Source organism: Aethalodelphis obliquidens, unplaced genomic scaffold, assembly GCF_003676395.1.
Source record: "Aethalodelphis obliquidens isolate GAN/ISIS:26980383/991018 unplaced genomic scaffold, ASM367639v1 scaffold26, whole genome shotgun sequence".
Classification (NCBI taxonomy): Eukaryota; Metazoa; Chordata; class Mammalia; order Artiodactyla; family Delphinidae; genus Aethalodelphis; species Aethalodelphis obliquidens.
The window spans coordinates 3,558,873-3,583,305 of record NW_020837970.1 but is presented as its reverse complement, the minus strand read 5'-3'; the positions used below and the strand labels follow the sequence as shown (position 1 = coordinate 3,583,305).

At 38.4% G+C, this 24,433-nt stretch overlaps 1 protein-coding gene across 1 annotated transcript in view; it reads left to right on the top strand.

Annotated features, from left to right (window-relative positions):
• The window catches only part of RFX7 (regulatory factor X7), a 150,673-nt gene that overhangs the window by 114,141 nt on the left and 12,099 nt on the right, over nt 1-24,433 (top strand). The window contains exons 6-7 of the mRNA XM_027123092.1: nt 22,830-22,946; nt 24,247-24,331. Of these exons, the coding sequence (XP_026978893.1) occupies nt 22,830-22,946; nt 24,247-24,331 (202 nt within the window). The remainder of the gene's footprint in view (nt 1-22,829; nt 22,947-24,246; nt 24,332-24,433) is intronic.

Genomic DNA, 24,433 nt, shown 5'->3' with positions numbered 1-24,433 from the left:
GCTTAGGGACTTCTTGGGTCTTGAATTGCACATAACTCTTTGCATGTACATGGCTTTCTAGATTCCCAGGAGTATGTTGGAGCTTTTCAAAGCTTCTTTGGACATCTTACTTCCCAGCTTTGCCTTTTAAACTTTTTGGTTAGTCTATTGTTTGCCCTAATTGATAGCCACTGTCTCAGGCTGTCACGAAGTTAAGATACTTGCCTATAATTTTTTTTAACAACTTCTTTTCCCCATCCTTCCACCCCGACAAAGGAGAAAGCTTTTCACAGTGGGCACGTTCCAACACAGGTCAAATACAACCAGTAGGTGGGGTCTACCTAGGATCCACCACACAAGACAAATAATGAGTCTTTGGGATGAGGCTTTGAGAGAGCTCTAGCTGTGTTATATTTCTTCTGGTGGCCACCCAAACTAGGAATACGGGCTGTTACTTTTCAAGGCTACTGCTGAAGAATGGGGTATTTTATGGAGAAGTGAATCTTAATGGTCCTTACTATGCAATGTTCATTGATGTTTCACCAAAACTATAAAATTGAAATTCATAAATGTTAAAGGACCAGAAATGGTATATGCAGTTCTGAGTGCCACACTTCATTGAAGTTAACTGAAATGATACAGCAAATGGAATAGCCATTCCAAACATAAATAAAATTGTTCAGCCTAGAAGATGAAGACCTCTATACTTTCTTTAAAAGTCTACAATCATAAACTATGAAAGACTCATTCTAAATTATATTTAATATTAACCATTGCTACAGAATAAAGTTCAACACCTTTATTTTTCAGAGGAAGGCAGAATTATATGGTAGAGAAAGATTAGACTTTGGAACTAGCCACATCAAAGTTTGAGACTAATTTAAAGTGTACTGGGGTTTGTAGCCATAGGCAGGTCCTTAATCTTTAGTGTCAGTTGCTTTCTATCCCTTTGTGAAATGTAAAGATACTATACTGTTTTTATTAAGGTTTAATTAAAACCATATATATATATAATGTTTGTCACAATGCCTAGAGCATAGTAAGCCCTCAATATGTGGCAGCAGTTGTTACTCAAACTCTTCCACAACCCAACATTTTGGCCTACCTGGTGTAATCCTTATTTTGTATAAACTTCTTCCCCCTCCTTCTTTTTCCTCACCATTCATCCTACACCTTAGCTCTTTTGAACTTACTGAGATTTCAGAAGCACACCCTCCTCTTCTCAGTTTTTGTTCACACACCTCTACACGAATCACCCCCTCTCACACTAACACCCATATGATTAAATCTGCTTGTTTTTTAAGGCCCAGTTTAAATCCACTTTCTCCATATACGATTATATCCTCAATGACCTAAGTTAAAATTACTCTCTACTCTTTGATCACATTACACATTTTTTGTATCTCTCTTACCATTTATTTACAGTGTTTTATGTAACTTTCTTTGAGGTGTAACATACACATAGAAAAGTACACACCTTGTAAGTGTACAACTTAATAAATTTTCACGCAGTGAGTATGCATGTATTACTAGCTTCCAGATCAAGAAACTGAGTATGGCCATTATCCCAGAGACCCCTTGTTTCCTCTTCCAGTCACTACCCTTCCCACCACCTCCACCCGACCCTTGCCAAGAGCAACTGCTCTCCTGGCTTCTAAACACCGTGGATTAGCTTTGCTTGTTTTAGAACATTATATGAATGAAATTATACAATGATCAACATTTTGTTTGTAAGATTCAAGCATTTTGCTTTCTGTAGTTTTGGTTCATTCGTTCTAATTGCTGTTTAGTATTCTGTTTATGAATATATACCACAATTTCTTTTTCCATTCTACTGTGTATGGACATTAGGTTTTTTTCCCATTTGGGTTTTAATTTGCATTTCCTTGATGACTAAATAAAGTTGACTGATTTTTTAATACTTTTTTTGGCCGGTCGGATATCCTTTTTCATGAAGGACCTATTTAAATCTTTATTTTTCTCTCCTGTATAATCTTTAAAGGCAGGTAAATATATCACACTCATCATTAACTGCTGACATAGTTTCTAGAAGAATGCCATACTGTATACATCATAGCTTTATATATTTATTGATTGGAAACTTTATGCAGCAGATTAAATTGGGAACTGATCGATGTTCTTCAGAAGGAAGATGTTGCACTGCCACCAGTTAACAAATATATATTGAATACCCATTGTATAAAAAAACTGCTTGGCCCATTGGTGATAGAAGAACCATTCACTAATGAACTTGCAAGTCATCTTTACTTCTCTATTCTTTTGTTTCTTCATCTATAACATGGTGTGAATACACAAGATGATGTTGGAGTTTGTTGGGGGTTTTTAAATGTAGACAACCTTGTTCCTGTCTGAACTTACCATTTTACTAAAATTATTTCAGAAATGTTTGAAACTATTGAAGAAAAATTGTAGTAAAATTGGATTTGAGTGGAAACTCAAAGAACAGAAATGGTTGATCAGGAATTAATTGACTCAAGGCCCACTGCTTCAGTATTTTTGTTCATTCTTAATCTGTATGCAGAAACTACATTCATATAATCTAAACATTTTATGTGAGGTTAATTTAAAACAAAGAAAAACTGAGACAATCTAGAAATGAAAGTAAGCATACCAGTATAGTTTGCACTATATACAGAGATATTTTTTTTAATTAAAAAAAAAACTACAATCCAAATTGAGCAAAAGGATAATTGTTTTAAATGGCTCTTTTATAAGCAATAATGAGAAATCAAGTCTTTTTTAAGAAATAATAAAAGCAGAAATATTTACTTTTTATTATTAAAAAATTGACACAAATTCCTTTTTAAAATATTGAGGATTTATCAGTGACTACACCTGAGGTTTATATTCTTTTATTAGTAATTTTTAAACTTTGCAATAAGATCCTTGACATACCAATCATGATTCATCATGGCTGAGTCTTTTTCATGGGATTGTTACCTAAAATCATTTCAGCTAATAATCCCATGAAAAAGGAAAGGCAAGTTGGAAGGAAAGACCTGGTTACTAAGGTCATACATGATCATTATGATCATTTGTTTATATATACATGGTAGTTTAATTATTTATTTTTATTTTTTAAATAGATCTTTATTGGAGTATAATTGCTTCAGAATACTGTGTTGGTTTCTGTTGCACAACAGAGCAAATCAGCCATATGCATAACACATGTCCCCATATCCCTGCCCTCTTGAGCCTCCCTCCCATCCTCCCTATCCCACCCCTCTAGGTCATCACAAAGCACTGAGCCTATCTCCCTGTGCTGTGCTGCTGCTTCCCACCAGCCAACTGTTTTACATTCGGTAGTGTATATATGTTGATGCTACTCTCACTTCGTCCCAGCTTCCCCCTCCCACCCCATGTCCTCAAGTCCATTCTCTGTGTCTACCTCTTTATTCCTGCCCTGCAACTAGGTTCATCAGTACCTTTTTTTTTTTTTTAGATTCCATATATATGCGTTAGCATACGGTATTTGATATTTGTTTTTCTCTTTCTGACTTACTTCACTCTGTATAACAGACTCTAAGTCCATCCACCTCACTACAAATAACTCAATTTTGTTTCTTTTTATGGCTGAGTAATATTCCATTTTATATATGTGCCACATCTTCTTTATCTATTCATCTGTCAATAGACATTTAGGTTGGTTCCATGTCCTGGCTATTGTAAATGGTGCTGCAGTGAACATTGTGGTACGTGTCTCTTTTTGAATTATAGTTTTTTCAGGGTATATGCCCAGTACTGGGATTGCTGGGTCATATGGTAGTTCTATTTTTAGATTTTTAAGGAACTGCTATACTGTTTTCCATAGTGGTTGTATCAATTTACATTCCCACCAAAAGTGGAGGAAGGTTCACTTTTCACCACACCCTTTCCAGCATTTATTGTTTCTAGATATTTTGATTCTGACCAGCGTGAGGTGTTACCTCATTGTAGTGTTGATTTGCATTTCTCTAATAATTAGTGATGTTGAGCATCTTTTCATGTGCCTCTTGGACATCTGTATGTCATCCTTGGTGAAATGTCTGTTTAAGTCTTCCACCCATTTTTTAACTGGATTGGTTTTTTTTTGATATTGAGCTCCATGAGGTTTTTGTATATTTTGGAGATTAATCCTTTGTCTGTTGTTTCATTTGCAAATATTTTCTCCCATTCTGAGGGTTGTCTTTTTGTCTTGTTTATAGTTTCCTTTGCTGTGCAAAAAGCTTTTAAGTTTAATTAAGTCCCATTTGTTTATTTTTGTTTTTATTTCCGTTACTCTAGGAGGTGGGTCAAAAAAGATCTTGCGGGCTTCCCTGGTGGCGCAGTGGTTGAGGGTCCACCTGCCGACGCAGGGGACGCGGGTTCGTGTCCCGGTCCGCGAGGATCCCACGTGCCGCGGAGCGGCTGGGCCCATGAGCCATGGCCGCTGGGCCTGCGCGTCCAGAGCCTGTGCTCCGCAACGGGAGAGGCCACAAACAGTGAGAAGCCCACTTACGGAAAAAAAAAAAAAAAAAAAAAGACCTTGCTGTGGTTTATGTCCAAGAGTGTTTTTCCTATGCCTCCCTCAAAGAGTTTTATAGTGTCTGGTCTTACATTTAAGTCTTTAATCCATTTGGAGTTTATTTTTGGTGTATGGTGTTAGGGAGTGTTCTAATTTCATTCTTTTAAACATAGTCGTCCAGTTTTCCCAGCGCACTTATTGAAGAGGCTGTCTTTTCTCCATTGTATGTTCTTGACTCCTTTGTCGTAAATTAGTTGCCCATATGTGCATGGGTTTATCTCTGGGCTTTCTATCCTGTTCCATTGATCTATATTTCTGTTTTTGTGCCTGTACCATACTGTCTTGATTACTGTAGCTTTGTGGTATCGTTCGAAGTCAGGGAGCCTGATTCCTCCAACTCCGTTTTTCATTCTCAAGATTGCTTTGGCTATTCAGGGTCTTTTGTATTTCCATACGGATTGTAAAATTTTTTGTTCTAGTTCTGTGAAGAATGCCATTGGTAGCTTGATAGGGATTGCATTGAATCTGTAGGTCACTTTGGGTAGTGTAGTCATTTTCAGTGTTGATTCTTCCAATCCAAGAACATGGTATATTTCTCCATCTGTTTATGTCATCTTGGATTTCTTTCATCAGTGTTTTATAGTTTTCTGTGGACAAGTCTTTCACCTCCTTAGGCAGGTTTATTCCTAGGTATTTTATTCTTTTTATTGCAATGGTAAATGGGAGTTTTCCTTAATTTCTCTTTCTGCTTTTTCATTGTTGGTGTATAGGAATGCCAGAGATTTCTGTGCATTAATTTTGTATCCGGCAACCTTACCAAATTCATTGATTAGCTCTAGTAGATTTCTGGTGGCATCTTTAGGATTTTCCATGTATAGTATCATGTGATCAACAAACAGTGACAGTTTTACCTCTTATTTTCCAACTTGTATTCCTTTTATTTCCTTTTCTTCTCTGATTGCTGTGGCTAGGACTTCCAAAACTATGTTGAATAATAGTGGCAAGAGTGGACGTCCTTGTCTTGTTCCTGATCTTAGTGGAAATGCTTTCAGTTTTTCACCATTGAGTATGATGCTTGCTGTGGGTTTGTCATATATGGCTTTTATTATGTGGAGGTAGGTTCCCTCTATGCCTATTTTCTGGAGAGTTTTTATCATAAATGGGTGTTGAATTGTGTCAAAAGCTTTTTCTGCATGTATTGAGATGATCATATGGGTTTTTTCCCTAATTTGTTAATATGGTGTATCACATTGATTGATTTGCATGTATTGAAGAATCCTTGCATCCCTGGAATAAGTCTCACTTGATCATGGTGTATGATCCTTTTAACGTGCTGTTGGGTTCTGTTTGCTAGTATTTTGTTCATATTTTTGCATCTATGTTCATCAGTGATATTGCTCTGTAATTTTCTTTTTTTGTGATATCTTTTTCTGGTTTTGGTATCAGGGTGATGGCTTTGTAGAATGAATTTGGGAGTGTTTCTCCCACTGCAATTTTTTGGAAGAGTTTGAGAAGGATTGGTGTTAGCTCTTCTCTAAATGTTTGATAGAATTCACCTGTGAAGCCATCAGGTCCTGGACTTTTGTTTGTTGGAAGATTTTTAATTACGTTTTCAATTTCATTACTTGTGATATGTCTGTTTATATTTTCTAATTCTTCCTGGTTCAATCTGGAAGATTGTACCTTTCCAAGAATTTTTCCCTTTCTTCATGGTTGTCCATTTTATTGGCATATAGTTGTTTGTAGTAGTGTCTTATAATCCTTTGTATTTCTGCAGTGTCAGTGGTGATTTCTCCTTTTTCATTTCTAATTTTATTGATTTGCATCCTCTCCCTTTTTTTCTTGATGACTTTGGCTAAGGGTTTATCAATTTTATCTTCTCAAAGAACCAGCTTTTAGTTTTATTGAACTTTGCTATTGTTTTCTCCGTTTCTATTGAATTTATTTCTACTCTATATGATTTCTTTCCTTCTACTGATTTTGGGTTTTCTTTGTTCTTCTTTCTCTGGTTGTTTTAAGTGTAGGCTTAGATTGTTTATTTGAGATTTTTCTTGTTTCTTGAGGTGAGATTGAATTGCTATAAGCTTCCCTATTAGAACTGCTTTTGCTGCGTCCCATAGGTTTTGTGTTGTCCTGTTTTTATTGTCATTTGTTTTTATGTATTTTTTTATTTCTTCTTTGATTTCTTCAGTGATCTCTTGGTTATTTAGTAGCACACTGTTTAGCCTCCATGTGTTTGTGTATTTTACAATTTTTTTCCTGTAATTGATTTCCAATCTCATAGCGTTATGGTCAGAAAAGATGCTTGATATGATTTCAATTTTCTTTCATTTTCCGAGGCTTGATTTGTCACCCAAGATGTGATCTATCCTGGAGAATGTTCCATGTGCACTTGAGAAGAACGTGTAATCTACTGTTTTTGGATGGACTGTCCTATAAATATCAATTAAATCTATCTGGTCTATTGTGTCATTTAAAGCTCCTGTTTCCTTATTAATTTTCTGTTTGGATGGTTGTCCATTGGTGTAAGTGAGGAGTTAAAGTCCCCCACTATTACTGTGTTACTGTCAATTTCCTCTTTTATAGCTGTTAGCAGTTGCCTTATGTATTGAGGTGCTCCTATGTTGGGTGCATATATATTTATAGTTGTTATATCTTCTTGGATTGATCCCTTGATCATTACGTAGTGTCCTTCCTTGTCTCTTATAACTATCTTTATTTTAAAAGTCTATTTTATCTGATATGAATATTGCTACTCCAGCTTTCTTTTGATTTCCATTTGCATGGAATATCTTTTTCCATCCCCTCATTTTGAGTCTGTATGTGTCCCTAGGTCTGAAGTGGGTCTCTTGTAGACAACATATATATGGGTCTTTTTTTTGTATCCATTCAGCCAGTCTGTCTCTTTTGGTTGGGGCATTTAATCCATTTACATTCAAGGTTGTTATAGATATGTGTGCTCCTTTGTTTGTTTTTGTGGGTCTCTTTCTTCTCTTGTGTTTCCTGCCTAGAGAAGTTTCTTTAGCATTTGTTTTAAAGCTGGTTTGGTGGTGCTCATTTCTCTTAGCTTTTGCTTGTCTGAAAAGCTTTTGACTTCTCCATCGAATCTGAATGAGATCCTTGATGGGTAGAGTAATCTTGGTTGTAGGTTTTTCTCTTTCATCACTTTAAGTATATCCTGCCACTCCCTTCTGGCCTGCAGAGTTTCCGCTGAAAAATCAGCTGATAACCTCATGGGGATTCCTTTGTGTGTTACTTTTTGTTTTTCCCTTGCTGGTTTTAATATCTTTTCTTTGAATTTAATCTTTGTTAGTTTGATTAATATGTATCTTGGTGTGTTTTGCCTAGGGTTTATCCTGTATGGGACTCTCTGTACTTCCTGGACTTGGGTGACTATTTCCTTTCCCATGTTAGGGAAGTTTTTAGCTATAATCTCTTCAAATATTTTCTCACACCCTTTCTTTTTCTCTTCTTTTTCTGGGAATCCTATAATTCAAATGTTGTTGCGTTTAGTGTTGTCCCAGAGGTCTCTGAGATTGTCTTCCATTCTTTTCATTCTTTTTTCTTTAATCTTCTCCTTGGCAATTATTTCCACCATTTTGTCTTCCTGCTCCCATATTCGTTCTTCTGCCTCAGTTATTCTGTTATTGATGCCTTTAGTGTGTTTTTCATTTCAGTATTGTGTTGTTCATCTCTGTTTGCTTGGTCTTTAGTTCTTCTAGATCTTTGTTAAACATTTCTTGTATTTTCTCAGTTTGTACCTCCGTTCTCTTCCTGAGATTCTGGATCATCTTTACTGTCATTACTCTGAATTCTTTTTCAGGTAGAGTGCCTATTTCCTCTTCATTCATTTGGTCTTGTAGGTTTTTACCTTGCTCCTTCAACTGTGACATATTGTTTTGCCGTCTCTTTTTCTTTTTTCTTTGTTTTTTTGATGGATGGGATTGTGTTCCTGTTTTACTGGTTGTTTGGCCTGAGGCTTCCAACCCTGGGGGTTGTCAGCTGTTGGGTAGAGCTGGGTCTTGGTGCTGAGATGAGGAACTTTGTGAGACCTCATTCTGATGAATATTCCCTGGGGTCTGAGGTTCTCTGTTAGTCCAGTAGTTCGGACTTGGAGCTCCCACCGCAGGAGCTTCGGCCCGACCTCTGGCTCGTGAACCAAGATCCCGCAAGCTGCGTGGGATGGCAAACAAAACAAAACAAAACAAAAAAGCAATTACAAAGTAAAAAATAAAATTAGACTAGGAAAGTAACAGCTATGTTAGAAAGAACTTAAAAATAAAAATATAGATGAATAAACAACCAGAAGGTACATCAGTACCACAATAGTAAGAAAGGGGATGGGGGAAAAGAAAAAAAGTTGTTGGGGGGAGGCCTTGGTTGTGGAGGGGGGGGCTGAAACAAGGGTGAGGTTTGGGTTGTGGGCAGGGCCTATGCTTAGGACCCACAGGGCTGGAAAAGGCCCTGGGGTCTGTGGGGGTTGGAGCTTAGTTAAGCTCAAGGAACAGAAGGGGCCCAGACATGCCCCCACCCCTGGTCTCAGAGGGCAGAGGACCTCACCTGGGATCCCAGCAGGCTTCCTGGGCTCGAGTGGGCGGGGTAAACGCCCTCCTCTCCTCTCCTGCTCCTCCGGTCTGGGAGGGCCTCTCCCGCCTGTCTTTCCTGATCTCTCCTATGCCCCGAGAACCAACGTGGCAGCGGGGACAGGGGGGCCTCAGAGGACAGGGGACTGGCCTGGGAGCTCAGCAGGCTCCCAGGCCCGAGTAGGTGGGGCAGTCGCCCTCCACTTCTCTCCCGTTCCTCCTGGAGGGCCCCTCCTGCCTGCCTCTCCTGATTTCCCCAGGCTCCCTCCTATGCCTCCAGGACCCATGGCACCTGGATGGGGCTTTGGAGTCGGGTACCGGCTTGGGAGCTCAACAGGCTCCCCGGCCCAAGTGGGCCAGGCGGTCACCCTCCGCTTCTCTCCCGCTCTTCCTGCAGAGTCCCTCCTGCCTGCCTCTCTTGATCTCCCTGGTCTCAAGGGTGCCGATCCTGTCTGGCCTCCACTGCCCTCCCCCCTCAGTCCCCCCATGTCCTACTGGTTCACTTGAGGGTTCCTCCTATCTCCTTGGGCATCAGTGTTCCCCACCAGCAGCCAGCAGGTGTCCTAGTTGTGGGGAGATGCTCTAATTCTTCTTTAAATTAATTATGTTGACTTCAAAGTAATCTTTTAAGTATATTGTTTATTATGTAGTTACCACAAAAATAAGATTTACCACGTGAATTTCAAAGGTGATGTTTGATCTTAGTCTAAGCTCGGCTTAATAGTACTATTAACAGCTCTTAATTTCTCTCCAGGGCCTAGACTAGAAGACACCATAACTAACCAACAGACTTATGCAGTGCTTTTCCAGCTGTGCTATTCCCTGGGACACCAAACCTTCATGTACTTTACACTGTGTACTTCTGCAGTGTTCTCTGAGTGTTCCTGTCAAATGCCAGACTCTGGTGGACTTTAGCCATGCCTCAGACTCAGCTGTGTATTATTGTTCTGTCCAGAACCTGGAACAATAGAAAAATCAAATCTCTTTATGATCAAGGTCAGGCCCCTTCAAAGAGTTTTCTCTCCAGAAACTCTATCTAACTGTACCTTAAAATTATTGGAGGATTTCAACAACTGTTATACTTTCAAAGGCTCAGGCTAATTAGACGTTTGACCGTATTACTTTTACCTCATTTATGTATTACCTAGCGAATGTATTATTTGCTTAATACTTGTAAGGGAATATAATTCTATCATGTCTTTGGGACCTTTCTAAATTCCATCTTTTATTGTCATCTGTAATACATGAATGTTAATAATACTATAGGTCTTGGTAAGAAAAAGACTCCTAATAGAAATTAATAAGTTCTTCTCTTTAGAAGTATTAGAAAAACTTTCAGTGATATAATTTTGGTTGCTTTCCAAGCCATTCAGTTTGCTTACACTCACTGATTAGTAACAAAATCTTCTCACGTATAAAATGAGTGGATTAGGCTAGATGAGCAAATTCTTTCCAGATTCACCTCTCTATGCAAGTGTCTCATTTATAAAATGTGTATAATAAAAAATACTTGGGGAGAACAGTTCAAGATCTTGATGCAGGAAGCTCTTGAACTCATCTCCTCCCATGGACACATTGAGTCTCCAGCTACATATGGAAAATTTCCTCTTTAAAAAAACCGAAAGGCTGGCCGAGTGACGACTACACATCAGACAAACAAGAAGAAAGCCACATGAAGCAGGTAGGGGAGGCTCAGACACAGTCTTGCCATAAACCCCACCAGTGACACAGCAACCTCCAATCAAGAGGGAACTCAAAACCCGGAGCTTCTCATTAGGAGCAAAGGGTTCACACTCCACATTGCACACCCGAAGTTTTAAGACCTGCACCTGAGAGATGAACCCTCAAAAAAACATATAATTTTGAAAACCAGTGGGGCTCACAGCCCGAGAACCACAAGACTATAAGGTTCTGAGACATGGCTATTGGAGGGCCTACACACTCGGACTTACCTGCCCCAGGGGCCAGCTCAGAGTCAGCCTGTCTTGCCCAGACATAAGGGAAGGAGGATCACCTACTTATATTAAAGCATCAGCCTGAGGGGTAGGCATCCGATTGAAGACACATCTAGGAGACAGCTGGAACACTGTCCAGGGACAGAGACTTGCAGGTGCTATCTTTGCAGTCTCTCTTTGCTGTGCTCCAGAATATCAGTATCTCCCAGAAGGGAGCTACTACATGTATCTGGTGCCCTGATTTTTGCAGTTTCCGCCCAGGAGACACGTCTTAATTGCCTTGCTTTGGAGGCCAGGGGAGCTTGTGTTCCCGGTCCAATGGAACTGTAACAAACAGTCACCCAGAAAGGAGATCTTACACCCTTGTCTGGCACCCTGATTTTTGTGGCTGCTGCCAGAGGATACCTCTGCATAGCATGGCACCGGTGCCAGTGGGGCTTACAGTAAAGGGTCCCACAGGACTGTAACCAACAGAGAAAGAGTTCTTCAACAGCTACCACCTCTAGGCACAGCAGCAGTCACAGACCCAAGAGTTCAGTTTTTCTGTAGAGACCTGTTACCCAGCTGTCACGGCTGCAGCCTGAGGGGCAGGCTTCTACTTAACCGTGTATCTAGCAGCTGATTGTAATCCTTTTCGGAGACCTCAGAGGGCTGGTGCTATCTTCGTGCTCTCCCTCTGCCACACTCCTGAATGCCAGTGTGCCCCCAGGGGGAGCTTTCCATTCATCTGGCAGCCTGGTTTTTGTAGCCATTGCCCAGGGGATGCCCCTAAATCAACTGGCTCTGGTAGCCGGGGGGGCTTGCATTCCTGGGTCATTCCAAAGTAATGTGGCAGTTGGAAAGACAATTCTTGGCCAGGTACCACCTCCAAGGCACTGCACAGACGGCAGACTGGGACACCCCCTCCCATCCCCAGTTTTTCCGTGAAGGAAGCCTCTGCTTTCCTCGAGCTTTGGCCTAAGGGGTAGGCTTCAGGTTTGGCATATGTCTAGTGGCCTACAGAGCTACTCTCAAGGAACAGATGTAGTCTTGCCTCTTTCCCTCTGCCTTGCTCCAGCTCACCAGTATCTCATACACTTGTCAGGAGCTCTGATTTTTGCAACTTCCCAAGTGACACCTCCAGATTGCTTGGCTCTGGTGGCAAGCAGGGTTTATGCTATAGTCATACTGGACTATATATACTTGCATACTTTTAAAAGCTGCTGCCTGAGGGTCCAACTTCCAGTCAGCCTGATTTTAGGTGCTGAGATCCTCCCTTCTGGGACCTTGATAGGTCTTGGTACATACCTAACTACTGGGAGCTATTAAAGATATAATAAGCTGCTTGGACAAGCACAAAAGTTTAAGGGACAACCAAGACCTAGGACAGAGTTGAACAACAAGTTTCATCTCCTACATCCTTCAAGACTGGGAGGGGTGGTAGTTTCATCTACTGCATAGAAACCAACACAGAGTTAAGCAAAATGAAGAAACAAAGGAATATGTTCCAGGGACTTCCCTGGTGGCACAGTGGTTAAGAATCTGCCTGCCAGTGCAGGGGACATGGGTTCGAGCCCTGGTCCATGAAGATCCCATATGCTGCTTAGCACCTAAGCCCGCGCGCCACAACTATTGAGCCTGCGCTCTAGAGCCTGCAAGTCACAACTACTGAGCCTGAGAGCCACAACTACTGAAACCCGTGCGCCTAGAGCCCATGCTCCACAAGAGAAGCCACCACAATGAGAAACCCGTGCACCACAACAAAGAGTAGCCCCCGCTTGCCGCAACTAGAGAAAGCCCACGCACAGCAACGAAGACCCAATGCAGCCAAAAATAAATAAATAAATAAATTTTAAAAATATATATATATATATATGTGTTCCAAATGAAAGAACAAGGTAAAACCTCAGCAAAAATTCTTAATAAAATGGAGATAAGACACATTATAATTAAAATGTCAGAAGTTAAAGACATGGAGAGAATCTTAAAAGCAGCAAGAAAAAACAACTAGTTATGTACAAGCAGACCCTCATAAGATTACCTGCAGATTGGTCAGCAGAAACTTCACAAGCCTTTGGGATTGGCACAATATATTCAAAATGCTAAAAGGAAAAAAATCTCCATCTGTGATCAAGAATACTCTATCCAGCAAAGTTATCATTCAGAATGGAAGGAGAGATAAAGAGATTTTAAACCAAGCAAAAGCTAAAGGAGTTTATCACCCATGAACCAGCCTTACAAGAAATGTTAAAGGGACTTCTATAAGCTCTAAAGAAAGGGTACTAACTAGTAACAAGAAAACATATGAAAGAATAAGTGTCACTGAGAAAGTAAATATATAGTAAATGTAATGGGTTAGTTATAAAGCTAGTATGAAGATAAAAAAACAAGTAGTAAAACTATGATTATAATAACTAATGGATACAGAAGATTAAAAGATATAAAATGTGACATAAAACATTGGAGGGCAGAGTAAAAACGCTGAACTTCAGAATGTAATCAAATTTAAGGTGTTAACCACCTGAAGTAGACTGTTAAAAGTTTTTATATGTAAGCCTTATGGTAACCATAAAGCAAAAACCTATAGTAAATTCACAAAAGATAGAGAGAAAGCAGTACAAGCATATCATTAAAGAAGGTCATCAGACTACAAAGAAAGAGAGCAAGAGCAAGAGAGGAACCACAAAAACTTCCAGAAAACAAATAAGATGGCAATAAGTACATACCTGTCAATAATTACTTTAAATGTAAATTTACTAACTCCTTCAATCAAAAGACAGAGTGGCTGAAAAGATAAAAAACAAAACCCATTTATATGCTACCTACAGGAGACTTGCTTTAGCTATAAGGACACACAGAGACTTGAAAGGGAAGGGATAGAAAATATTCCATGAAAACAGAAACCAAAATAAGCTGGGGTAGCTATACTTTTATCAAAATTGACTTTCAGACAAAGGCTATATAATAAGAGACAAAGAAGACATTATATTATATTGGGCCAACCCAACAAGAAGATAAAACATTTATAAAATATTTTTGTATCCAACTTAGGGGGACCTAAATGTGTAAAGCATATATTAACAAACTTGAAGTGAGAAACAGACACCAGTACAACAATAGTAGCGGACTCTAATGCCCCCTTTACCTCAGTAGATAGATCATCCAGACAGAAAATCAATAAGGAAACATCATCCTTAAAAGACACAGTAAGGGCTTCCCTGGTGGCGCAGTGGTTGAGGGTCCGCCTGCCGATGCAGGGGACACGGGTTTGTGCCCCAGTCCAGGAAGATCCCACATGCCACGGAGCAGCTGGGCCCGTGAGCCATGGCCTCTGAGCCTGCGCGTCCGGAGCCTGTGCTCCACAACGGGAGGCCACAACAGTGAGAGGCCTGCATACTGAAAAAAAAAAAAAGGCACAGTAGACCAGATATACTTAACAGATATATAAAAGACATTCCATCCAAAAACAAGAGAATACGTTCTTTTCAAGTACAGATGGAACATTCTCCAGGATAGATCATATGTTAAGCCACAAGACAAAGTCTTAATAAATGTAAGAGAATTGACATCATGTCAAGCATCTCTTCCAACCACAGCGGTATGAATCTAGAAATCAATTACATGAAGAAAAGTGTAAAGTTCACAAATATGTGGAACTTAAACAACATGCTACTTGAACAACCAATGAGTCAAAGAAGAAATTGAAAGAGAAATAAAAAATACTTTGAGACTAATGAAAATGGGAATATAACAAAGTTTATGGAATACAGTAAAAGCAGTTCTAAGAGGAAAGTTAATGGCAATAAATGCCTACCTTAAGAAACAAGAAGAGTCTCAAATAAACAACCTTACTTTTCACCTCACTAGATAAAGAAGAATAAAGCCTAAAGTTACTAGAAGGAAAGAAATAACAAAGGTTAGAGCAGAAATAAATGAAAGAGACAATAGAAAATATCAATGAAAATAAGAGCTGGTTCTCTGAAAAGATAAACAATACTGAAAAACCGTAAGCTAGACTCACCAAGAAAAAAAGAGAGGACTCAAATAAATAACAACAGAAGTGAAGAGAAGATGGTACAACTGACAGCACAGAATACAAAGGATCATACAAGACTACTTTGAACAGTTATATGCCAACATATTGAACAACCTAGAAGAAATGGATAAACTCCTAGAAACATACAACCTACCAAGACTGAATCATGAAGAAATAGAAAATCTGAACCAACTGATTACTAGTAAGGAGACGGAATCACTAATCAAAAACCTGCCAACAAACAAAAGTCCAGGACCAGGCAGGTTCACTGGTGAATTCCACCAAACATTCAAAGAAGAATTACTACCTGTCCTTCTCAAACTCTTCCAAAAAATAGAAGGGGTGGAAACTCTTCCAAACTCATTTTGTGAGGCCAGCATTACCCTGATCCCCAAACCGGACAAGGATGCCACAAATAAAGAAAATTACAGGCCAGTATTCCTGATGAATACAGGTGTAAAAAATACTAGCAAACAATTCAACAATACATTGAAAGGATCATACACCATGATCAAGTGGGATTTATTCTAGAGATGCAAGGCTGGCTCAGCATTCACAAATCAGTCGATGTGATTCAACACATTAACAAAATGAAGGATAAAAATCATATGATCGTTTCCATAGCTACAGGAAAAGCATTTGACAAAAATCAACATTCATTTATGATAAAAACTCAACAAAGTGGCTATGAAGGGAATGTACCCCAACATAACAGAAGCCATATATTGTACAACAAGCCCACAGTCAACATCATACTCAAAAATTGAAAGCTTTTCCTGTAAGATTAGGAACAAGACAGGGATGCCCACTTTTGCCACTTTTATTCAGCATAGTATTGGGAGTCTTAGCCAGAGCAATTAGGCAAGAACAAGAAATAAAAGGCATCTATATTGGAAAGGAGGGAGTAAAACTGTCACCATTTGCAGGTGATGTGACGTTATATATAGAAAACCCTAAAGACTCCAACAAAAAAACTTCTAGAACGAATAAACAAATTGAGTAATGTTGCAGGATACAAAATCAATACACGAAAATCTTTTGCATTTCTACACACTAATAACAAACTATCAGAAAGCAAAATTAAGAAAACAATCCCATTTCCAACTGCATTAAAAAGGATAAAATACCTAGGATTACATTTAACCAAAGATGTTCAAGACCTGCATACTGAAAACTACAAGACATCAAGGAGAGTAGTTGAAGAAGGCACAAATAAGTGGAGAGATATTTTGTGCTCATGGATTGGGAGAATTAATAGTGTTAAAATGTCCATACTACCCAAAGCAGTCTACAGATTCAATACAATCCCTATCAAAATTCCAATAGCATTTTTCACAGAAATAGAACAAAGAATTCTAAAATTTTTATGAAACCACAAAAGACCTCAAGCGGCCAAAGCAATCTTGAGAAAGACGAACAAACGTGTAAGCATCACACTCCCTGATTTCAAGCTCTATTTCATATCTATAGTAATTAAAGCAGTATGGTATTGGCATAAAGACAAACACATAGTTGAATGGAGCAGAATAGAGAGCCCAGAAATAAACCCACACATATGTGATCAATTAATTTACAACAGAGGAGCCAAAATTAGTGGGGTAAGGACAGTCTCTCCAATAAATGGAGTTGAGAAAACTGGAGAGCCACATGCAAAAGAGTGAAACTGGAACACTATCTTATACTGTACAGGAAAATCAACTCAAAATGGATTAAAGACTTGAACATAAGATCTGAAATCATAAAACTCCTAGAAGAAAACATAGGTAGCAAGCTCCTTGACATAGGTCTTGGCGATGATTTCTTTAATCTGACACCAAAAATAAAATTTTTTAAAAGCAAAGATAAAAAGTGGAACTATATCAAACCAAACAACTTTCACACAGCAAAGAAAACCATCAACCAAATAAAAAGGTAACCTACTGAATGGGAGAAAATATTTGCAAGTCATATATCTGTTAAGGGGTTAATATTCAAAGTGTATAAAAAACTCATACAACTCAATAACGGAAAAAAAAAAGTAATTCGATTTTAAAATGGGGTAGAACATCTCAATAGACATTTTCCAAAGAAGACATAAAGATGGACAACAGGTACGTGAAAAGATGCTCAACATCACAAATCATCAGGGAAATGAAAAAACCACAATGAGATATCACCTCACACCTGTCAGAATGGCTGTTATCAAAAAGAACTCAAATAACAAGTGTTGGTGAGGATGTGGAGAAAATTGAACCCTTGTGCACTGTTGGTAGGAATATAAATTGGTGCAGCCACTATGAAAAACAGTATGGAGGTTCCTCAAAAAATTAAAAATACAACTATCATATGATCCAGAGTTCCACTTCTGGGTATATATCTGACAAATGAAACACTAACTCAAAAAGATAAGCACCTTCACGTTCACTGCAGCACTGTTTACAATAGCCAAGACATGGAAACAACCTAAGTGTCCAATGATGAATGAATGGATAAAGAAATTGTGTGTATATACAGTGGAATATTATTCAGCTGTAAAAAAGAATGAAATCTTTCCATTTGCAGCAACATGGATGGACCTCAAGGGCATTATGCTAAGTGAAATAAGTCAGACAGAGAAAGACGAATACAATGTGATCTCTCTTACATGTCGAAACTAAAAATCCCTTTAAAAAAAAAGCTAACAGATATAGATAATATATTGTTTGTTGTCAAAGGATGATGGTAGAGGGTGGGAGAGATGAGTGAACTTGGTCAAGAGGTTAAAAATAAAAAATCTTGAAATCATACATTAAGTCAGAAGTATATGCCTTGAATTGTAGGAGTCCATAGGCAAATTAGAATTTTTGGTGCACAAATTGAAAGCATGTTCTTATAAATAAAAGCAGTTGGACTTTATAACATTTCATACACATGCTGTTTTCTTTATTTTCTACATCATAATGTAAGGATTATCTTTTGCATCAGTCTTTTTATAGGTAATAATGTGTCATTGCAAGGAGACAGCTTAATTGCATTCTAGGAGCTACTGTCACCATCCTCATTAACTGGCATTTAGGCAGTATAGGTAACATATACTTTATGTATACTAAAGTATGTGTGAATGTTTTCATATAAATAATGTTGAGGCCATTTTTTTTAACATCTGTAAGAAAATAGGGGCTTATTTATAATGGGTTTTGAAATTTAATGTCTCAAAAGAACTATAAAAACAGCTTCACAGGAAAAAAAACAAAAAAAAACAAAAAAACAACCTGCCTCAAGGTGGTTGGGGGGATTAATTGATGTAACACATACAAAGCAGTCCAAAACTGTCCAGGTATTGTTATGTATCCTATGACTATATTTTGCCACAAGTCTTTTATGATTTTTATTTGTATTTTTGTACCTTTAAGCAGTGTTTACCTTTAACTTAATAGTTTATTTGTAAATGGTATGAATAAACATTGAAGACTGACTTGCTACTGAGGATTTTGAGTGACATGTTCATGGCCATATTAAATATTAAGCTTAATTTCAAAGTCTGTAAAGCATACTTTTAAAAAAAGAGCAAGACCAAAGGAAAAATCTCATTTTAAGAATGGCATTAGAGTGTTAGTTATCCTGTGAACAGAACATTCTCTGTACCTTCCCCTTTTTTGAGTCTTGCATAAATATAATCTGACGCTGAGTTAGGTGTTAACTGACACCATATCTTGCTTGATCAACCTGCAGTTTAGTTATGAAGCAGGAAAACAAGGTGTAAACTATCCAAGATCTCCACATGGCCTGGAATGACCTATGGCATCTTATATAGCCCTGGTTTCAAAATTATGAATAGATAGCCTGTAAATACTTAATTATATTAAACAGTGTCACTGAATGTCTAGAACTTCTCAGTGGGGAAGAGGCTGTAATAAGTTATTTTTCTTTGAAAATTAGAACCACTGAAAATTGGATAGGCCAGGTCACAATATAGAGCCCTTCCTATCAGGAGAAGTGTTCAGAGGTAACCCATCATTCAGGAGGATAGCCATTTCCACACCTGGCAGGAAGTTGAACTATACAACCTTCTGAACTCATTTCCAGTTCATTAATTTCACAAAATTAAAGAAATTGATGACCTGTCTGGGTATTGTCATTGTTACTTTCAAATAGAGGCGCTCTTTATTTTCTCTTTGACATGTAAGGTGTCAACGTATAGAGTCTTGAACCATAAGCAGTTTTATTCTTAACATTGCCTACTATATGATTCAGGAGGTATAATTTGAGTTGTTTATTATATGTCTCCAAAGTATTGGGTTGGCCAAAAAGTGCCTTCGGTTTTAAGTAAAAATAAAAGACATTTTTCATTTTCACCAAGAACTTTATGGAACAACGTATTCACCTTCTGCCATTTTTCAGGCAACTTCATAATTCCATCTTCCCAAAACTTTATCTTTTTGAGCAAAGAACTGTTCCAGGTGCCTTTTACAGTCTTCCAGGGAATTGAAATTTTTTCCATTAAGAGGATTTTGTAAAGACCAAAATAAATGGAAATCTGAAGGTGCAATGTCTGTTGAATATGGTGGATGAATCAGAACTTCCCAGCCAAGCTGTAATAGTTTTTGCCTGGTCATCAGAGAAACATGTGGTCTTGCATTGTCCTGATGGAAGATTCTGTGTTTTCTGTTGACTAGTTCTGGATGCTTTTCGTGGAGTGCTGCTTTCAGTTGGTCTAATTGGGAACTTGTTTGACTTAATCTTTGATTTTCCAGAAGGAGTTCATAATAGAGGACTCCCTTCCAATACCACCATATACACAACATCACCTTCTTTGGGTGAAGACCGGCCTTTGGTGTGGTTGGTGGTGGTTCATTTCGCTTGCCCCATGATCTGTTCTGTTTCACATTATTGTACGGTATCCACTTTTCATCGCCCGTCACAGTTTGTTTTAAAAACAGAGCGTTTTCGTTATGTTTTAGTAGAGAATCACATGTGGAAATACGGTCAAGAAGGTTTTTTTCGCTTAACTTATGTGGAACCCAAACATGAAAGCGATGAACATAACCAAGCTGGTGCAAATGATTTTCAGCGCTTGATTTGGATATTTTGAGTATGTCTGCTATCTCCCACATGGGATGACGTTGATTGATCTCAATTAGTATCTCTATTTGATCACTATCAACTTCAATTGTCTACCCAACCGTGGAACATTGTCCAACGAGAAATCTCCAGCACAGAACTTCGCAAACCACTTTTGACACCTTCAGTCAGTCACAGCACCTTCTCCATGTGCTGCACAAATCTTTTTTTGCATTTCGGTTGCGTTTTTACCTTTCTTGAAATAATGTTGCTTTTTTTCTTCCATCTTCAATATTAGAATGGCTACACAAAAATTCACCAGTTTTGATGTCTTTTTTTAAGTGCACGCTGATATGACAGCTGTCACATACAATCTAACAAAATTGTTTTGAATGAAGTTAAAGACAATAAGTGCTACTAGAGCCATCTTACAGAAAAAACCAAACGAACCTTTTGGCCAACCGATACTTTATATATTTATCCACTAAAGAGTATTTTAAAGGTAAGTTCATTGTTATTCTTCCAAATAGTGAATTCCCTGCTTTTAGTGGAATAAATAAGAATCAAAAACCAGATGAAACTAGATGGTCACATTCTGAAATCACACTCAGGATTAGTTCAGTTTGACAAGCAAATTTTGCATTTGTCATCCTGATACTTAATTTTGTCAACCTTTCACCTACCCCTTCTGCCAAAATAAAGAACTTCGGTATACTAATATAATGGAAAAAATATCAAAACCTAAATCACAAAAGGAGAAGAGAATGGATATTATATCTCTCATTAGACTCATTGCTTTGATTCTCTTTATTTGGTTTCAGTTTTTTTAGGCCCCTCTGCCAGTGCTGTCATAGGAGCCAGTGGGCACTGTTTTCTTCTTTGCTTTGTTTGTTTTATGTGTTTCCTTAAGGTTTCTTGTCATTTTAAATGTGACATACTTATTAAGTCATATTTAAAGTCATTTTAAGTTGTATGTCATATTAAGGTTTAATGTGACACGTGGGCATAATATGACTCTTCAGTCTTGTTCCGAGTGCTAAGAATACAGTGATGAACCAGATAGATATGGTCACTGCCCTGGTTGAACTTACAGTCTAATGGAGGATACATAACAAATAAATTGGCTTTTACATAATTTTAAGTCAGGCGTTGAAAAGAAAGTACACACAAAAGGAATATGGTGAGGGTATGGCAGGAGAGCACTGCTTTAGATAGGGTAGTCAGTAGAGACCCTTTCAAAATCATAACAAGCAGGGGCTTGAGGGGTAAGAAAATATTCCAGGTAGAGGAAACAAGTATCAAGTCCCTAAGGTGTAAAAGAGATCATTCACATTTTCTTTCTGCGCTGGTTTAAACCATAAAGATGACCAATTTAACTTGCTACTGAGATGGTTATGATTTGATGCAATTCATTTAAATTGTCAGCCCCCCAAAATAGTCACTCCTTCACTTTGTGCTTTAAACCTTGGCCCCCAGACACTTGGAGTATTAGTCCCAACTTACATATGATGTATCTGATATTTCTTATAGAGGGAGTTTTCGATACATATTAGCTCCTTTCCCTTCTCCCTACTGTGCAGCATTGTTGAGAATGCACTTGCCAGGCAACTCTTCTCCTTCCCCTCAGCCCCACCCCCAGCAGAAGTGTGTGGTATTTGGTGCTGGGATAGGGAGGGCACAATCAAGAAAAACACCAGTCTTCAGACCTACCCTGTTCTCTCTATTAAGTCTCCCAGGGGTCCCAACCTTCTCCTGAGTCTACCAATTTGACTTCTGGAATTCAGGTCACTTCAAGAATGTTGCCAGGGTATTCAGCCATCTACAAGAACTCAAGTCCCAGTTACTGTTATATGCTGCCCATTCCAGGGGTTTTCCTTCTTCATCCTAAACCTCTCTCCTTGACTCTCTACTGCATGACTCCTTCATCAAGAAGCTGCTCTAGTTGATGCTGAAATGGGGGATGAGCTGGGGAGATTTGATTGAGTTATTTTGGAATTCCTCTGACTTGCTCTTTGGTAGCGGTTCTCCTCATAACTGTTGGCCTTGGTAGCCAGAACAGGACATGGCATTTTCCTGCTGCTGAACTGCTAGAGAAGGAATTGGCCTTTTACCCATGACTGGCAGCTGTATAGAAAAACAGAACACCTGATCTAGTAGTAGGTGAGACTTGGCTTGTTTCCCTGGTCCCACTTGAAGTTACTGCCTTACAAGGTACTTTCTCCTCGCAATAATGGGGGAGGGGGGGGTGAGAACACTGTGCCTTCATTTTTTTCCCTTATTGGTAAAATAAGAGTGTTGGTATAGATGATCCCTAAGGTCCCTTTTAGTTCTAATACATCGTGTTTCTATTCCAAACCATGTAGTAGTTTTGTCTCTAATGTCTGACACACGTAATGTTTACATTGGAAATTATTCCAGTATGTGAGCTTGATATATATGTGGAAACGTATAGCCCTACTGGTCGAGCCTGGATATTCTCATTTCAGAATGCGCGTTTGGATTGTATCTGGAAAACTTTGTACTGCCAATGTCTTACTGCAAGTTTTTGCTATTAAAAGCAGTAGTACTGTGTACCCTGAGGATGAAACAAGCTAAGTAAGCCTGAGTTAGTCTTTAAAGAAGGATGAGCATGTATCAATGAAATTTGTGGTGAATGACTTGAAGATGTGTTTTTTCACTTTGTCATAGAGGTCAAATTGGACTGAAATAACGCTGTGCTAATATGATTCTGAGTTCTGTTGCTCTCTCTGAATTGATCCCTCCTTCTTTTGCAGGAGCTATTGTGACAATCTTGGTTACCATCCATTAAGTGCTGCTGACTTTGGAAAGATCATGAAAAATGTCTTTCCAAACATGAAGGCACGTCGTCTGGGCACGAGAGGCAAATCTAAATATCCTTTACCAGAATGGTTTTTAGTAATCTCTTTAAGTTCTCCCTTATTACAGAACATCTGCTGCTGTAGTTCAACTAGCAACTATATTTAGAAATAAATTTAAATCAACAAATATAAATGACTCAAAAGTACTTAGAATAATTGTAAATTGTATTTTCCCAGCTGTTTATCACACTGCAAGAGAAATAACAAATAGTGGTTATTAGGATTGTGATAGATTTCACCTCACTCTGTCACTATAATGTGTTCTTAATGGTCTGATCTTCTTTTCCTTAACAATAGAATTACTAAGGCACGCCACAGTACAGCAGTTGTAAATTATGTCAGTGAAAGTGGAGAAAGATGTTAGTTTATCATCTTTCCTTCCTCTAATTTAGAAACATAGGGATCTCTTTGGCAATATATACAACATTCAAACAATTTTTTTTGTGGAACTTGTGCTGTAGGATTAGTGTTCTCTTTGTATTTTCATCCAACCCTTTAAAGGCTGTATTAAAATTAAAGCCAGGGCATAGAAAAGGCCCCTCTCATGATAGAGAAATACTTAGGAGCAAACAGAAGTAAGGAAATTAAAATTAAGAGTTTACTAAAGTTCTTCCTACCCTTGGAAGAAGATTGTAACATGGAGGGTCTCTGTATCATATTAGAAATGCATCATTTCTCTCTGCTTAGCTTTTGGCCTTTTCCAAAACATAAAAATTCTGCTGTGGGGGAGATGAAGAGGGGAAGGGGAGAGGCTGCTTTTCTAAAACGGCTCCAGGTGTTCTGTAACCAGTTGTTGCACGACCGAGTCTTGTTTCCTGAGTACAAACAAAAATGTCTTCATGTGTCTTTGGCATGTTACAGGTGATAATCCTGTACGTTTCAGTGGAAAAAGAGAAGTGAAAAGGTTAAAGCTCTTGTGACACTCATAAGAGTTGTTTTTGTCCCAGTGCCCTGGGCTAAAGTTTCCCTTCTCTCTGCCAGGTTTCCATCTGGATATTCCTTTCCTTCTGACCTGTTTGTTACTGGTGGCTGGCACCGCTTATTAGGAACATTTATTCATAAAATTTATAACAGATGAAAATCATTTTGTTCCATTTGAGCCAGTAACATTCTACAAGGACTGTTTCAGTTTCAAAAGAGTAAAGGTGTCCTGAGCTTCTAATAATTAAGTTTTCTTTTACAGAAGAATTCAGAAAGTCGATGGTATCTCAGGCTGATTTTATTCTCATTTCATATATGGTTACTTTTCAAGTGCTAACTATATAAACAGTTCATTTAATTTCGAGTACTTCAGACCTTAACCATTTATTACGTATTGCTACAGTGGACTAAGAAAAAAAGCTTTTGTTCATATGCCAACACTACCCAATCTTGATTTTCACAAAACTGGGGATGGGGTAAGAATTTCTGCCTTTTCTTTTTGATAAGTAGAATTGTACCTTATTATCAACATTGAAACGATTCTGCATGGTCTCATTTGGATAAAACCAGGGACCAGG